General features: G+C 51.1%; 1 protein-coding gene across 3 annotated transcripts in view; it reads right to left on the bottom strand.

Moving 5' to 3' along the window:
- Positions 1–18,488, bottom strand: part of efcab12 (EF-hand calcium binding domain 12) — a 226,859-nt gene that overhangs the window by 75,080 nt on the left and 133,291 nt on the right. For 2 of the 3 annotated variants that reach the window (XM_072471972.1, XM_072471971.1), the window contains exons 4-5: positions 9,611–9,725; positions 3,917–4,042 (exon numbers count right to left, since the gene is read on the bottom strand). In XM_072471972.1, coding sequence (XP_072328073.1) covers positions 3,917–4,042; positions 9,611–9,725 — 241 coding nt within the window. Of the gene's footprint in view, positions 1–3,916; positions 4,043–9,610; positions 9,745–18,488 lie in introns of all 3 variants that reach the window. The other variant, XM_072471973.1, reaches the window with a different exon arrangement.

Below are 18,488 nucleotides of genomic sequence, written 5' to 3'. Positions count from 1 at the left end.
ATCTTGCCTGCCTCAGGACACGTGCGGCCCGTGAGCGCCGCCATCTTCCCCGCCTCTGGACTACTGCACCTCATCAGGCCGCTCATCGCCTGCAACCGCCGCCGACTGCCACGCCTGGTCTCCATCACGATCGACCAGTCCCAACCGCACAACATCGCGACCGCGTCGACGACAGTGAAGGTCGACGGGCACAAGATATCCTGCCTTCTGGACTCCGGGAGCACGGAGAGCTTCATCCACCCGGTGGCGATCCGGGGGTATTGCACTGCCACCTTCACCATCCAGGGCGTAGAGTTCAGCGGCTTCCGGCTCTACGTCCTCCCCAACCTCTGCGCTGCATGGCTACATGGCCTGAACTTCCAGTGCAATCTCCAGAGCCTAACCCTGAAATTTGGCCTGTCTGCGGTCTCACGACCCTTAAGGTCAACCCACCTTCCCTGTTTGTGAACCTCACCTCGGATTGCAAACCCATCGCCACCAAGAGCAGACGGTACAGTGTCCAGGACAAGACCTTCATCAGGTCGGAGGTCCAGCGGCTACTGCGGGAAGGTATCATCGAGGCCAGCACCAGCCTCTGGAGAGCCCAAGTGGTAGTGGTGAAAACTGGGGAGAAAAACAGGATGGTCGTTGACTACAGTCAGACCATCAATTGGTACACGCAGCTCGACGTGTACCCCCTCCCACGCATATCTGATATGGTCAATCAGATTGCACAGTACCAGGTCTTCTCGACAGTAGACCTGAAATCTGCCTACCGCCAGCTCTCCATTCGCAAGTCGGACCGCTAGTACACCGCGTTTGAAGCAGACGGCCGCCTTTAGCACTTCTTTAGGGTTCCCATCAGCATCACTAACGGGGTCTCGGTCTTCTAACGGGAGATGGACCGAATGATTGACCAGTACGGACTGTTGGCCTCTTTCACGTACCTGGATAACGTCACCATCTGCGGTCACGACCAGCAGGACCACGACGCTAACCTTTCCAAATTCCTCCACACTGCCAAACTCCTCAACCTAACGTACAACAAGGAGAAGTGCGTGTTCAGCACGAACCGATGAGCCATCCTCGGCTATGTGGTTCAGAGCGGAGTTCTAGGGCCCGACCCTGATCGCATGCGCCCCCTCATGGAACTGCCCCTCCCCCACTGCCCCAAGGCCCTCAAACAATGCCTGGGGTTCTTCTCGTACTACGCCCAGTGGGTCCCTAACTATGCGGAGAAGCCCCCCCCACTCATCCACTCCACCGTTTTCCCACTGACGGCCAAGGCTCACCAAGCCTCCACAGTATCAAGGCCGACATCGCCAAGGCCGCGATGTACGCGGTCGACGAGACGCTCCCTTTCCAATTCGAGAGCGATGCATCAGACGTCGCTCTGGCCGCCACCCTCAACCAGGCAGGCAGGCCCGTGGCATTCTTTTCCCACACCCTCCATGCCTCTGAAATTCGGCACTCCTCTGTCGAAAAGGAGGCCCAAGTTATCGTTGAAGCTGTGCGGCATTCGAGGCATTACCTGGCCGGCAGGAGATTCACACTCCTCACTGACCAACGATCAGTTGCCTTCATGTTTAACAACACACAGCGGGGTAAGATCAAAAATGATAAGATCTTGAGAAGGAGGGTCGAGCTCTCCACCTACAATTACGAGATTTTGCATTAAGCCCTATCCCGAGGTACATGTGCCAGCGCACAAGCGGACCGACTCCAGACCCTGCACGACGATCTCTGTCACCCAGGGATCACCCGCTTTTATCATTTCATAAAGGCCCGCAATCTGCCCTACTCCATCGAGGAAGTCAGGGTTATCACCAGAGACTGCCAGGTCTGCGCGGAGTGTAAACCGCGCTTCTGCCGGCCAGACTGTGCGTGCCTGGTGAAGGCCTCCCGCCCCTTTGAACGCCTCAACGTGGACTTCAAAGGCCCCCTCCCCTCCACCGACCGCAACACGTACTTTCTTAATGTGGGTGACGAATATTCCGGATTCCCCTTCGCCATCCCATGCCCCGATATGACGTCTGCCACCGTCATCAAAGCCCTGAACACCATCTTCGCTCTGTTCGGTTTCCCTGCCTACGTCCACGGCGACCGGGGATCCTCATTTATGAGCGATGAGCTGCGCCAGTACCTGCTCAACAGGGGCATTGCCTCGAGCAGGACGACCAGCTACAAGCCCCGGGGAAACGGGCAGGTGGAGCGGGAGAATGGGACGGTCTGGAAGGCCGTCCAGCTGGCCCTACGGTCCAGAAATCTCCCAGCCGCCCGTGGCAGGAGGTCCTGCCCTACGCACTTCACTCCATTCGGTCGCTCCTGTGCACGGCGACTAACGAAACTCCCCATGAACGTCATTTTGCCTTCCCCAGGAAGTCCACCTCTGGGGTTTCGCTCCCAACATGGCTGCCAGCTCCAGGACCCGTTCTCCTCCGCAAGCACGTGCGGCTCCACAAGGCGGACCCGTTGGTTGAGGGTACAGCTACTCCACGCGAACCTGCAGTACGCCTATGTAGCGTATCCCGACGGCCGCCAAGACACAGTCTCCCTCAGGGACCTCGCGCCAGCTGGGTCCCCACACAGACACCCCCCCCTGCTGCCCCGGCGCCACTCTCCCTCCCCCCAGCACACCCCACCACACCCCCGTTCCAGGATGATCCGTCCTCCCCTTGGTCCCACCCGGGGATGAAGAGGATGTCGACACGCTCCCGGAGTCACCGACGACCGAGCCGACCCCTGAATCACCACCAGAACTGCGGCGCTCGCAACGACGGATCAAGGCGCCCGATCATCTAAATTTGTAAACTCTTTCTAAAATTTTAAACAACCTGTATGTAAATAGTTTTCCACCACCCCCGCAGGACTCTTTTTTAACAAGGGGTGAATGTGGTAGTCACCACTGTTGTATTGTATATACTGAATACGAGGGTATTACGGTAAGACCCTTGTACCACAGGTACGTGGGTAGATTCCTGCCTGCTGGCTCAGCCCAGTAGGCGGAGTATAAATGTGTGGGGTCTCCGAGCTGCAGCCATTTCTGCAGCAGCTGCGGGAGGCTCCACATCTCTGCGTAACATAACCTCGATTACTCTCTACTCTCGTCTCGTCGTAATTGATAGTGCATCACTATGCCAGTGACTGTGTCTGTGTATGTGTTTGTGTGTGTGAGTTTGTGTTTGTGTGCGAGTCCATTTGTATGTATGTGTGTGTGTTTGTGCATTTGTATGTGTGTGTGTGAATTCATTTGTATGTGTGTTTGTGCGAGTGTGCGTGTATGTGAGTGTGTTTGTGTGAGTGACCATCCACTCACATGCAAATTACAGCACAAACTCACATTCATACACTTCCCTTAATCAGCATCCACAGAGCAACTTCCACTTCCATTCCTTGAGTTCATATTGGGCCACCACACAACTCTTTACACATCCACTAGTTCACATTCAGGGTCGGACTCCCACCGACAGCCTTGGTGGATTCGGTACAGTAAATGTCTTGCTCCACAACAGATATGTTATGGTTCCCCAGAGAACTAGTAAGAAACAACAATGTTTGCTCGAGCAGTAAGTTAAGGGTTGAAACTTTGGTTCATGCTGAATTTTAATAACGGAGTCTGGGTGATTTTGAGGCAGTATGGACCATGAGAACTAGCCCAAGTGATATGAGCTGGGGAGGGTTCATGTTTTGATCTATCTAATAACATATGGCAAAATTGAGTTTAACATTCATAGAGCATCTTCTATCCTGTCTGTCAGTACTGTCTCAAGAGTCCTCACAGAAGTAAATACTATCTTATGTGGGCATTTGTACCAATCTGTTTGTGAACAGCAAAGTTCCTACAAAGAACTTGTAAGTTGTAAATCTGTTAGCAACTTCAGGGGTAGACTTGGAAATATGATGGAAGTTATTGCGAATGGATGCGAAAAGACATTACCTCAAATTCATCTCTGGTCCGTTAATGACTTCCTTCGGGAATCCGTTTTTCAGCTCCAACTCCATCTTTACGTCACCGTTCCTCTGTGCCAATCCACGCTTCAGCTGGTCCAAAGCGATTTGCTTTCTAGGATATTGATAAGATGGAGCATTATTCACAGACATTTCTGCATTCTTTAGTACTCAGTGTCTTCCTGAAGTTATCTTGGTAGAAACCCTTGTTAAAATCCTGGACCAGGACATCCAGAGGCGACATGAGGAGGTCGTCGCATGTTGGGTGGCTCCTGCTAGAGTGGTTGTTTTTTTGAGCTTTTGGCCCGGTCTCAGGGTTTTTTTTGAATGAGTTGGTATGGGAGTCAGTGGAATGTCGAAGTTCCAGAAGAAAGGTCAGGGAAGCAAGGGGCGAGTGAAAGCACGCCGGCCACTCCCATCTAGGTTGAAACTCTGACCAAGGTGGTGACGGGGAGTTCGAAAGGCTGTTCGCCAAGCATTTAGAGGTGCTTCGGAGTGAGATGACAGCTTTGCTTAAAGAGTGGATGGAAACACTTGCCCCGATAAAGGTTTCAGTAAGATAGACGTCATTCAAGGCGCGGAGCAAGGGTAGAAGATGAAGGGGGTGGATTAGGCATTGTCGCAACATAGTGACCAGTTCACCTCAATGGGCGAGGAGCTGTGGAGGTCAATAAAGGGCTAAGAGCCAAGGTGGAGGGCCTGGAGAACAGGTCGAGGAGACAAAATTTGAGGATCGTGGGTCTGCCCGAGGGAATGGAGAGTGCGATGCCGACTGAGTACTTTGTGAACATGTTCGCTAAGTTGATGGGGGAGGGGGAAGAGCTCTTATGAGCTGGACAGATGCATCGATCACTCGGCTGAAGCCTAGAACAAGGATGGTCATAGTTTGCTTCCACAGCTGACTCGTGAAGAAGGTTTTGAGCTGGGCCAAGCAGAAGTGGGATGTGAAGTGGGAAGGCATTGGTATACGTCTATAATAGCACCAGATATAATATGGCTCCTTCCAGAGTTGGACTACAAAGAACAAAGAACAAAGAACAAAGAAATGTACAGCACAGGAACAGGCCCTTCGGCCCTCCAAGCCCGTGCCGACCATACTGCCCGACTAAACTACAATCTTCTACACTTCCTGGGTCCGTATCCTTCTATTCCCATCCTATTCATATATTTGTCAAGATGCCCCTTAAATGTCCCTATCGTCCCGGCTTCCACTACCTCCTCCGGTAGTGAGTTCCAGGCACCCACTACCCTCTGCGTAAAAAACTTGCCTCGTACATCTACTCTAAACTTTGCCCCTCTCACCTTAAACCTATGCCCCCTAGTAATTGACCCCTCTACCCTGGGGAAAAGCCTCTGACTATCCACTCTGTCTATGCCCCTCATAATTTTGTATACCTCTATCAGGTCGCCCCTCAACCTCCTTCGTTCCAGTGAGAACAAACCGAGTTTATTCAATCGCTCCTCATAGCTTATGCCCTCCATACCAGGCAACATTCTGGTAAATCTCTTCTGCACCCTCTCTAAAGCCTCCACATCCTTCTGGTAGTGTGGCGACCAGAATTGAACACTATACTCCAAGTGTGGCCTAACTAAGGTTCTATACAGCTGCAACATGACTTGCCAATTCTTATACTCAATGCCCCGGCCAATGAAGGCAAGCATGCCGTATGCCTTCTTGACTACCTTCTCCACCTGTGTAGCCCCTTTCAGTGATCTGTGGACCTGTACTCCTAGATCTCTTTGACTTTCAATACTCTTGAGGGTTCTACCATTCACTGTATATTCCCTACCTGCATTAGCCCTTCCAAAATGCATTACCTCACATTTGTCCAGGTTAAACTCCATCTGCCATCTCTCCGCCCAAGTCTCCAGACAATCTAAATCCTGCTGTATCCTCAGACAGTCCTCATCGCTATCCGCAATTCCACCAACCTTTGTGTCGTCTGCAAACTTACTAATCAGACCAGTTACATTTTCCTCCAAATCATTTATATATACTACAAAGAGCAAAGGTCCCAGCACTGATCCCTGTGGAACACCACTGGTCACAGCCCTCCAATTAGAAAAGCATCCCTCCATTGCTACCCTCTGCCTTCTATGGCCTAGCCAGTTCTGTATCCACCTTGCCAGTTCACCCCTGATCCCGTGTGACTTCACCTTTTGTACTAGTCTACCATGAGGGACCTTGTCAAAGGCCTTACTGAAGTCCATATAGACAACATCTACTGCCCTACCTGCATCAATCATCTTAGTGACCTCCTCGAAAAACTCTATCAAGTTAGTGAGACACGACCTCCCCTTCACAAAACCGTGCTGCCTCTCACTAATACGTCCATTTGCTTCCAAATGGGAGTAGATCCTGTCTCGAAGAGTTCTCTCCAGTAATTTCCCTACCACTGAAGTAAGGCTCACCGGCCTGTAGTTCCCGGGATTATCCCTGCCACCCTTCTTAAACAGAGGAACAACATTGGCTATTCTCCAGTCCTCCGGGACATCCCCTGAAGACAGCGAGGATCCAAAGATTTCTGTCAAGGCCTCAGCAATTTCCTCTCCAGCCTCCTTCAGTATTCTGGGGTAGATCCCATCCGGCCCTGGGGACTTATCTCCCTTAATATTTTTTAAGACACCCAACACCTCGTCTTTTTGGATCACAATGTGACCCAGGCTATCTACACCCCCTTCTCCAGACTCAACATCTACCAATTCCTTCTCTTTGGTGAATACTGATGCAAAGTATTCATTTAGTACCTCGCCCATTTCCTCTGGCTCCACACATAGATTCCCTTGCCTATCCTTCAGTGGGCCAACCCTTTCCCTGGCTACCCTCTTGCTTTTTATGTAAGTGTAAACAGCCTTGGGATTTTCCTTAACCCTATTTGCCAATGACTTTTCATGACCCCTTCTAGCCCTCCTGACTCCCTGCTTAAGTTCCTTCCTACTTTCCTTATATGCCACACAGGCTTCGTCTGTTCCCAGCCTTTTAGCCCTGACAAATGCCTCCTTTTTCTTTTTGACGAGGCCTACAATATCATTCGTCATCCAAGGTTCCCGAAAATTGCCGTATTTATCTTTCTTCCTCACAGGAACATGCCTGTCCTGTATTCCTATCAACTGACACTTGAAAGCCTCCCACATGTCAGATGTTGATTTGCCCTCAAACATCCGCCCCCAATCTATGTTCTTCAGTTCCCGCCTAATATTGTTATAATTAGCCTTCCCCCAATTTAGCACATTCATCCTCGGACCACTCTTATCCTTGTCCACCAGTACTTTAAAACTTACTGAATTGTGGTCACTGTTACCGAAATGCTCCCCTACTGAAACATCTACCACCTGGCCGGGCTCATTCCCCAATACCAGGTCCAGTACCGCCTCTTCCCTAGTTGGACTGTTTACATATTGTTTTAAGAAGCCCTCCTGGATGCTCCTTACAAACTCTGCCCCGTCTAAGCCCCTGGCACTAAGTGAGTCCCAGTCAATATTGGGGAAGTTGAAGTCTCCCATCACCACAACCCTGTTGTTTTTACTCTTTTCCAAAATCTGTCTACCTATCTGCTCCTCTATCTCCCGCTGGCTGTTGGGAGGCCTGTAGTATACCCCCAACATTGTGACTGCACCCTTCTTATTCCTGATCTCTACCCATATAGCCTCACTGCCCTCTGAGGTGTCCTCTCGCTGTATAGCTGTGATACTCTCCTGAACAAGTAGCGCAACTCCGCCTCCCCTTTTACATCCCCCTCTATCCCGCCTGAAACATCTAAATCCTTGAACGTTTAGCTGCCAATCCTGCCCTTCCCTCAACCAGGTCTCTGTAATGGCAACAACATCATAGTTCCAAGTAGTAATCCAAGCTCTAAGTTCATCTGCCTTACCCGTAATGCTCCTTGCATTAAAACATATGCACTTCAGGCCACCAGACCCGCTGTGTTCAGCAACTTCTCCCCGTCTGCTCTGCCTCAGAGCCACACTGTCCATATTCCCTAGTTCTCCCTCAACGCTCTCACCTTCTGACCTATTGCTCCCGTGCCCACCCCCCTGCCATACTAGTTTAAACCCTCCCGTGTGACACTAGCAAATCTCGCGGACTATTTACATTTTGTTTCAAGAAACCCTCCTGGATGCTCCTTACAAATTCTGCTCCTTTCATGCTTCAAGCATGAAGTGTGTCCCAGTCAATATTGGGAAAGTGAAAATCACCCACCACGACAACCCTTTGGTTAGGCATCTTTCCAAGATCTGTCTGCATATCAAGGTCCTTAGCGCTGTGAAGCAGCAGTGCTAACCAGTGTAACACAGTGCCAGCTCAAGGCTTAGGACAAAGATGAGGAGAAATTTACTTATAAAGAGGATTTTGAATCTTTGGAATTCTCTATCCCAGAGGGCAGTGGAAGCTCAATTATGGAGTCTGTTTGAAGAGATTGATAGAGTTCTGATGAACAATAACAGAAAGGGTAATGGGGATGGTGGGTGCAAAAGGCATTGAAGTGGATGATCAGCCATAATTGTATTGAATAGCAGAGCAGGCTTAATGGGCTGAATGGCCTGTTCCTGTTCCTATGTTCTACCAGCACCCTCTGAAAGGGTGCACTATCCCAAGACTCTTGCCTTACTTTGTGGATTTAAAGTCTCGTCTGAAAACCAAAGTAAAAATGAATAAATTGTGAATTGGGATTAGAATCCATCCAAAAGCCCAACATGGGGTGCGATTCTCCAACCCCCCACCGGGTCGGAGAATCTCTGGGGGCCGGCATGAATCGCGCCCCCGCCGTGTCCCAAATTCTCTGCCACCGGAGATTCGGCGGGGGCGGGAATCGCGCTGCGCCGGTCCCACCCCTGGCGATTCTCCGGTCCGCGATGAGCCGAAGTCTCGCCGCTGTCAACCCACGCCAGCCGGCATGGATTGAACCACCTTTCGAACGGCGGGACAAGGCGACGCGGGTGAGCTCCGGGGTCCTGGGGGGGGGGGCGATCTGGCCTGGCCCGCGATCGGGGGCCCACCAATCCACAGGCGAGCCTGTGCTGTGGGGGCACTCTTTTCCTCCCGCCTTCGCCATGGTCTTCACTATGGCGGAGGCGGAAGAGACCCCCTCCACTGCGCATGCGCGGAGATGCCGTAAGCGGCTGCTGACGCTCCCGCGCATGTGTCGCACGGTAAATTCATTTCCGCGCCAGCTGGCGGGGCACCAAAGGCCTTTCCCTCCAGCCGGCGGGGCGGAAATCAGTCCGGCGTGGGCCTAGCCCCTCAAGGTGAAGGCTCAGCCCCTCAAGATGCGGAGAATTCCGCACCTTTGGGGCGGCGCGATGCCGGACTGATTTGCGCCGTTTTTGGCGGCGGTTGGCGGACATCGCGCCGATTGCGGAGAATCCCGCCCATGATCACCATTATTGATATTAGCATTTTAACTCCGATTTACTGAATTAATTGACTGAAAATTCCCGAGCTTCCATGGTGAGATTTGAGTTTATGCCCCAGACCTCTGGATTACTGAAACGAAAACAGGTGCTGGAAATCTGAAAACAGAAAATGCTGGAAATCCGCAGCAGGCCTGACAACATCTGTGAAGAAAGAAACAGAGCTAACGTTTCCCGTCCCTTCATGAAGGAATCTCCCTGGGCACCTTCAACTCAACGGTTACAAGATACCAGGTACAACCCCGATGCACAGGCTGGGTCTCCTTTTTACCTGGTAGTATGCCTTCGTTCCACAGTATTCGCAGGTAACACACCAGTCCCAGGCTGCTTTAATTTCAAATATAGTGCTGGCTCTGGTTTCAACTTGTCTCCAGGGTGAAGTAAGGCTGCAAAGAAAAGACAAATCTACAAGTGAATTACCACTCTGCAACCTCAAAGTGGCAATTTCTTTTTTTTGTTTTGTTTTTACCTCAATTGGTCCAGGAAACGGCCCATCCCTCCCTCCTCCCGTGGGGCCTCAGATCGGTACAATTCCTCGTAGAAGTCCCTGAAGACCCCATTGATGCCAACCCCACTCCGCACCATGCCCTGTCCTTAACTCCCCCGATCTCCCTAGCTGCGTCCCGCTTCCGAAGCTGATGCGCCAGCATCCGGCTTGCCTTTTCCCCATACTCGTAGACCGCCCCCTGGGCCTTCCTCCACTGCACCTCCGCCTTCCTGGTGGTCACCAGGTCGAATTCGGCCTGGAGGCTGCGCCTCTTCCTCAACAATCCTTCCTCAGGTTCTTCCGCATACCTCCCGTCTACCCTCACCATCTCCCCCACCAGCCTCTCCCTCTCCCCCCGCTCCTTGTGGGCCCTGATGGAGATCAGCTCTCCCCTCACCACACCACCGCCTTCAGTGCCTCCCATATCATCCCCACTCGGACCTCCCTGTTGTCGTTGGTCTCCAAGTACCTCTCTATACTTCCTCGGACCCGCTCGCTCACCTCCTCGTCCGCCAACAGCCCCACCTCCAAGCGCCACAGCGGGCGCTGGTCCCTCTCCTCCCCCATCTCCAAGTCCACCCAATGCGGGGCGTGGTCCGAAATGGCTATTGCCGAATACTCGGTATCCTCTACTCTCGCTATCAGCGCCCTACTCAAAATGAAAAAGTCGATTCGAGAATCAGCTTTATGGCCATGTGAGAAGAATGAAAATTCCCTAGCCCCCGCCTTGCAAATCTCCAAGGGTCCACCCCTCCCATTTGGTCCATAAATCCCGTCAACACTCTAGCCGCCGCCGAATTCCTACCCGTCCTAGATCTGGAGCGATCCAGTGCAGGATCCAACACCGTGTTAAAGTCTCCCCCCATTATCAGGCCCCCCACTTCCAAGTCTGGGATCCAACCCAACATACGCCGCATAAAACCCGCATCGTCCCAGTTCGGAGCATACACATTGACCAGTACCACCCTCTCTCCCTGCAACTTACCACTTACCATTATGTACCTACCGCCATTATCTGCCACAATGCTCGACGCCTCGAATAACACCTTCTTTCCCAGCAAGATCGCCACCCCTCGATTTTTGGCATCTAGCCCCGAGTGAAACACCTGATCTACCCACCCTTTCCTCAGTCTTACCTGGTCTGCCACCTTCAGGTGTGTCTCCTGGAGCATAACCACATCCGCCTTGAGCCCCTTCAGGTGCGCGAACACGCGGGCCCGCTTAACCGGCCCATTCAGTCCCCTTACATTCCAGGTTATCAGCCGGATCAGGGGGCTACCCGCCCCCCTCCCCTGCCGACTAGCCATGACCCCTCCTCGGCCAGCCACGCGCCCGCACCCCACCCGTTCCCCACAGCGGCATACCCCCGTCTTGACCCACCCCACTCGCTCCAGCTCCTCCTTGATCTTAGCAGCAGCAACTCGATTCCCCCCTCCCCCCCCGGCTAGGACCCATCCTAGCTGGTTTACTCCCCCCATTGCACTTCCGCAAGTCAGCTGACTCCTGCTGACCTCGGCCAGTCCCGCCTCCCCTTCGACTCCTCCCATTGTGTGGCACACGCTCCTCTCCCGCTCTCCATTCACAGGCTCTCCCCCTCCGTTCTAAGCGCGGGAAACAATCCTCGCTTCCCCGCCCCGGTCCCGTCCCCCCAGTCTTCGGCGCGGGAAAAAGATCCCGCGCTCTCCACCTACCAGGACCCGCCACCAACCGAAACAGTGCCCAACCCGCCCCATCCACCCTCCCCAACCCGAAAGAGAAAAACACAGAGAAAAAGAAACCCAAAACAATGCAAAGGCCCCCCCCCCCACCGAACCAAAAATACGGATAACATATCCACCGCAGTCCCCAATCGCCCATCCCGACCCTCAGTCTGTGTCCAGCTTCTGAGCCTGAACAAAGGCCCACGCCTCCTCCGGAGACTCAAAATAATGTTGCCGGTCCTTGTAGGTAACCCACAATCGCGCCGGCTGCGACATGCCAAACTTCACCCCCTTCCTGTGCAGCACCGCCTTCGCTTGATTGTACCCGGCCCTTCTCTTCGCCACCTTCGCACTCCTGTCCTGATATATCCGAACCTCCGCGTTCTCCCACCTGCTGCTCCTCTCCTTCTTGGCCCACCTGAGCACACACTCCCGATCGACGAACCAATGGAACCGCACCAGCACCGCCCGCGGAGGCTCGTTAGCCTTGGGCCTCCTCGCCAACACTCTATGGGCCCCTTCCAACTTCAGGGGCCCCTGGAAGGACCCCGCTCCCATCAGCGAGTTTAACATGGTGACCACATAGGCCCCCACGTCCGGCCCCTCCAGCCCCTCCGGGAGGCCCAGAATCCGCAGATTCTTCTGCCTCGACCGATTCTCCATCTCCTCGAACCGCTCCTGCCATTTCTTGTGGAGCGCCTCTTGCGCCTCCACCTTTACCGCCAGGACTAAGATCTCGTCCTCATTGAGAGATCTTTTGTTGAGCCTCTCGGATCGCCACCCACTGGGCCGTCTGTGTCTCCTGCAGTTTATCAATAGAAGCCTTCATCGGCTCTAGCAGGTCCTTTTTAATCTCTCTGAGGCAGCGCTGGATACCCTCCTGTTGCTCCTCCGCCCACTGCCTCCACGCTGCCTGGTCTCCGCCCGCCGCCATTTTGTCCTTGTTCCCTCCCTTCTTCTGGTCCACCACCACCTTTTTTGTCACCCCGCTCCTAGTTAAAGCCATATACTGACGGGGAACTATTATTAACTCCTTCCCACACCGGAAAACGTCGAAAAGGTGCCCTTGGGGGCCCTGAAAAGAGCCCAAAAGTCTCAAGAGGGAATCCTTTTGGCAGTGTTCATTTCACCGATCTGCCCCAAAATGTCCGTGGAAACTCCTGAAAAAGGTCTAAGTGTCCGTTCCACACGGGAGCTGCCGAATGCGTGACCTACTCCTCCATGGCCGCCACCGGAAGCCTCGTCCCCGCTTCTCAGTGGCCCTGGTGAGATCTTTTCACAGTTGTTCCCTCTGCTGTTAGAATTCACTTTTGATAAAGGTCCTCAGGACTGTTTGCAGCTTTAAGCTTGCCCTTCCCCCACTTGCATGCTGCAAACTGCTGCAAATGCTGTTTATCCTGTTGCAGCCAAATCTACCACTGCTTCTGCCGGGCCTGGCAGCCAAAAGACACAACACTCCTGGGGGACACCGTCAGGGGAGTGTTGCAGTCCTCTTGCCACACCGGGAAATGTCAAACAAATGCCGTGGGGGCCCTGTAAAAGAGCCCAAAAGTCCGTTCCAAGCGGGAGCTACCGAATATGCGACCTAGCTCTGCATAGCCGCACCCGGAAGTCCAAAGTGGCAATTTCTACTGGTCCATTTCACCAACAATAAAATTTATTTACACAGCACATCTAACATAATAAAATATTACAAAGGGAGAATGGGGAAATCTCAGTATGTGCTCAGTTGACACCAAGGTTGCAAACAGTATTGTCCAGCCTCAATCAGATATCAGCGATGAAGTTGAGTTTGCAATGTGGACTAACGACAAAGGGTATGATTTAACCACCGGGTTGCGCTGTTTAAATAGCGGGAGAAGCCAAAATCAAGATCTGCGCCGAGCACAAATCAGTTTGCCATCTAATCCTACCGCTTCAGGTGGCAAGTTAAGGATGGCGCCCAAATATAACCCCAATTAGCACCAATTTCCATCTCATTGGTGAGACAGAAGTCAAATGCAACAGCCTCCTGAGAACTAACTGGCTCCCCAGCGAGGAATCAACGGGGGCCTCGTTTAGTATTCCTTATTAAAAACATGAATCTGGTGCAATGGGAATTGTGGGGATCTGAGGAGGTGAGTAACAATTTCCATTTTTGGGCATGAAGCTCAAAGGCACTGCAGTTGCTACCTCAGTGCTCGGGGGAGGCACACCTCAGCAGGGTTGGGTTTGGTCAGAGGGCTGAAGTGTTACAAGTCAGGGATCACCCCTGTAACAAAGTGGTCTGTGAGGCCATCAGGCCAGCTCTAAATATAGTAGAGACCCATAACAGCTACAGCTGGTTTTGGAGGGGCTGGTTTAGCACAGGGCTGAAGAGCTGGCTTTTAAAGCAGACCAAGGCAGGCCAGCAGCACGGTTCAATTCCCGTACCAGCCTCCCTGAACAGGTGCAGGAATGTGGCGACTAGGGGATTTTCACAGTATCTTCAATTGAAGCCTACTTGTGACAATAAGCGATTTTTCATTCATTTCATTTCAGCTACTGCCTGTCTGTCTTGCCAAAAGCCTCCAGGCCACAGCCCTGTTCTTGGTGATATGCTGAAGGCCACTTTAATTCCCTTTGACTGTGAGCAGCCTCTAGCTTCACAGCTGTAGGCAATTCCTAATGAGGAACTGACCTTGTTAGTTTGAACCTTGGATGACGAGTGATATTGTAGGCCTGAACCTTGGATGACGAGTGATATTGTAGGCCTCGTCAAAAAGAAAAAGGAGGCATTTGTCAGGGCTAAAAGGCTGGGAACAGACGAAGCCTGCGTGGAATATAAGGAAAGTAGGAAGGAACTTAAGCAAGGAGTCAGGAGGGCTAGAAGGGGTCACGAAAAGTCATTGGCAAATAGGGTTAAGGAAAATCCCAAGGCTTTTTACACGTACATAAAAAGCAAGAGGGTAGCCAGGGAAAGGGTTGGCCCACTGAAGGATAGGCAAGGGAATCTATGTGTGGAGCCAGAGGAAATGGGCGAGGTACTAAATGAATACTTTGCATCAGTATTCACCAAAGAGAAGGAATTGGTAGATGTTGAGTCTGGAGAAGGGGGTGTCGATAGCCTGGGTCACATTGTGATCCAAAAAGACGAGGTGTTGGGTGTCTTAAAAAATATTAAGGTAGATAAGTCCCCAGGGCCTGATGGGATCTACCCCAGAATACTGAAGGAGGCTGGAGAGGAAATTGCTGAGGCCTTGACAGAAATCTTTGGATCCTCGCTGTCTTCAGGGGATGTCCCGGAGGACTGGAGAATAGCCAATGTTGTTCCTCTGTTTAAGAAGGGTAGCAAGGATAATCCTGGGAACTACAGGCCGGTGAGCCTTACTTCAGTGGTAGGGAAATTACTGGAGAGAATTCTTCGAGACAGGATCTACTCCCATTTGGAAGCAAATGGACGTATTAGTGAGAGGCAGCACGGTTTTGTGAAGGGGAGGTCATGTCTCACTAACTTGATAGAGTTTTTCGAGGAGGTCACTAAGATGATTGATGCAGGTAGGGCAGTAGATGTTGTCTATATGGACTTCAGTAAGGCCTTTGACAAGGTCCCTCATGGTAGACTAGTACAAAAGGCGAAGTCACACGGGATCAGGGGTGAGCTGGCAAGGTGGATACAGAACTGGCTAGGCCATAGAAGGCAGAGAGTAGCAATGGAGGGATGCTTTTCTAATTGGAGGGCTGTGACCAGTGGTGTTCCACAGGGATCAGTGCTGGGACCTTTGCTCTTTGTAGTATATATAAATGATTTGGAGGAAAATGTAACTGGTCTGATTAGTAAGTTTGCAGACGACACAAAGGTTGGTGGAATTGCGGATAGCAATGAGGACTGTCGGAGGATACAGCAGGATTTAGATTGTCTGGAGACTTGGGCGGAGAGATGGCAGATGGAGTTTAATCCGGACAAATGTGAGGTAATGCATTTTGGAAGGTCTAATGCAGGTAGGGGATATACAGTGAACGGTAGAACCCTCAAGAGTATTGAAAGTCAAAGAGATCTAGGAGTACAGGTCCACAGGTCATTGAAAGGGGCAACACAGGTGGAGAAGGTAGTCAAGAAGGCATACGGCATGCTTGCCTTCATTGGCCGGGGCATTGAGTATAAGAATTGGCAGGTCATGTTGCAGCTGTATAGAACCTTAGTTAGGCCACACTTGGAGTATAGTGTTCAATTCTGGTCGCCACACTACCAGAAGGATGTGGAGGCTTTAGAGAGGGTGCAGAAGAGATTTACCAGAATGTTGCCTGGTATGGAGGGCATTAGCTATGAGGAGCGATTGGATAAACTCGGTTTGTTCTCACTGGAACGAAGGAGGTTGAGGGGAGACCTGATAGAGGTATACAAAATTATGAGGGGCATAGACAGAGTGGATAGTCAGAGGCTTTTCCCCAGGGTAGAGGGGTCAATTACTAGGGGGCATAGGTTTAAGGTGAGAGGGGCAAGGTTTAGAGTAGATGTACGAGGCAAGTTTTTTACGCAGAGGGTAGTGGGTGCCTGGAACTCGCTACCGGAGGAGGTAGTGGAAGCAGGGACGATAGGGATATTTAAGGGGCATCTTGACAAATATATGAATAGGATGGGAATAGAAGGATACGGACCCAGGAAGTGTAGAAGATTGTAGTTTAGTCGGGCAGCATGGTCGGCACGGGCTTGGAGGGCCGAAGGGCCTGTTCCTGTGCTGTACATTTCTTTGTTCTTTGTTCTTTGTGAGCACTTCACAGCTGCAGATTGTGTTTGCTGCTTGCTCCTGCTGGTGGCTGCAAATGCCTTGATGGCTGCAGTACTTGGGTCCAAAACACTGTACGGTTTCAAAAAGAATTAGATAGTGCTCTTGGGGTGAAACGGATCAAGGGATATGGGGAGAAGGCGGGATCAGGATATTGAACTTGATGATCAGCCATGATCATAATGAATGACAGAGCAGGCTTGAAGGGTCGAATGGCCTCCTCCTCCTTCTATTTTCTATGATACTATGTTGGCAATCCTGTGCATTGAGTTGGAGCCTTGTCCACCGGTGACGATGTTTGGAGTTTCGGATGTGCCAGAACTCCAGACAGGGGCAGGGGCAGACGTCCGGGCCTTTGCCTCACTTGTGGCAAGAAGGCAGATTCTCTTGGGCTGGAGGTCAACTACACTGCCAAGCACCTCGGAGTGGTTGGGTGACTTGGAGTTTTTGCACCTTTAGAAGGTCAAGTTTCCTGTGAAAGGGTCGGTGGAAGGGTTTTACCGCACATGGTGGATGTTTACAATGTATTTTAAAGAGCTGGTCACTGTTCGCTGTTGGGGGGGGGGGGGGGTTGAGTGGTGAGGTTATAGTGCTATAGTGTTGGAAGGGGAAGGGGGTTAGGTGGATTGGCCATGATAAATTGCCCTTAGTGTCCAAAATTGCCCTTAGTGTTGGGTGGGGTTACTGGGTTATGGGGATAGGGTGGCGGTGTTGACCTTGGGTAGGGTGCTCTTTCCAAGAGCCGGTGCAGACTCGATGGGCCGAATGGCCTCCTTCTGCACTGTAAATTCTATGAAGGGGGATTCTTATTGTTTTGGTTGTTATGTCGTGGATAAAAATGATAATTAAAAACATTTCCCTATTTTATTTTTACCCCTTTCCAACCCTCCGTGTTTGTCTGTCTTGTGTGTGTGGGTAGAGGATGGGACAGTTAAGTTGGGGGGGTAGTAAGTTAGCTTGCTTGTTATCCAGCTCAAGTAACTGCATATTTCATCTTTATTTCTGTTATAAATTAACAGTGATTATGTTTTAACTTACAAACCTGCTGAATGTAATTATTGGGGAGCCAAGGGTCATAGATTTCTGAAATTTTAATACGAATTATTGGTTAATTCACTTGCGTTGGGACTCAGAGGCCTGTGGGGCTGGAAGTTTTTTTGGAGAGTAGAAAGGGCTGCGTAGCATTTATTTTTCAACAGAGTACATTAAATTGAGCAAATTCTGTCAGCACGCTGTAGACTGCTGGATGTGACTGTAACAATAATAGTCATTTAAAACTGAAACATAAAATGGCATCATTCTATAGTGCAATGTCAATGTGGACAACATAGCAAGATTTCTCACATATCATTAGACAGAAAACTTGGGTTTTTCAGGATGGATAGGAAGCATCTACGTTTCTCCAGTCTTATAACGTATCATTGCTGCTGGGGATTTGCCTCATGGCACTTTTCTGCATTGTCCACAGTACTTAAACATTTCCTGATTTAAAAAAAATTTACATGAAAAATGAAAATCGCTTATTGTCACAAGTAGGCTTCAATGAAGTTACTGTGAAAAGCCCCTAGTCGCCACATTCCGGCGCCTGTTTGGGGAGGCTGGTACGGGAATTGAACCGTGCTGCTGGCCTGCCTTGGTCTGCTTTAAAAGCCAGCGATTTAACCGAGTGTGCTAAACCAGCCCCTATATACAAAGACACTTAATGCTAGGGGCTAGGGTCTTGGATGAGACAGAGTTTGTAAGGAGCATCCGGGAGGGCTTCTTGAAGCAATATGAATACTTTTCTTCAGTGTTCACAAAGGAAAGGGGCCATGATTTTGATGATGAGAATGTGATTCAGGCGGGTAGGCTGGAGGAGGTAGATGTTCTGAGGAAGGATGTATTAGCAATTTTGGAAAAACCTGAGGGTCGACAAGTCCACTGGGCCAGATGGGATATATCCAAGGATTCTTTGGGAGGCAAGGGATGAGATTGCAGAGCCTATGGCTTTGATCTTTGGGTCCTCGCTGTCCACGGGGATAGTGCCAGAGGACTGGAGAGTGGCGAATGTTGTTCCTCTGTTCAAGAAAGGGAATAGGAATGACCCTGGTAATTATAGGCCAGTTAGTCTTACTTCGGTGGTCGGTAAGATAACGGAAAAGGTCCTGAAGGATAGGATTTATGACCATTTGGAAAGATGCAGCTTAATTCGGGATAGTCAACACGGATTTGTGAAGG

This window comes from Scyliorhinus torazame, chromosome 13 (genome assembly GCF_047496885.1).
Source record: "Scyliorhinus torazame isolate Kashiwa2021f chromosome 13, sScyTor2.1, whole genome shotgun sequence".
NCBI classification, from domain to species: Eukaryota; Metazoa; Chordata; class Chondrichthyes; order Carcharhiniformes; family Scyliorhinidae; genus Scyliorhinus; species Scyliorhinus torazame.
Note: the sequence above shows the minus strand (reverse complement) of the source record. Positions and strands in the feature narration are given on the sequence as shown.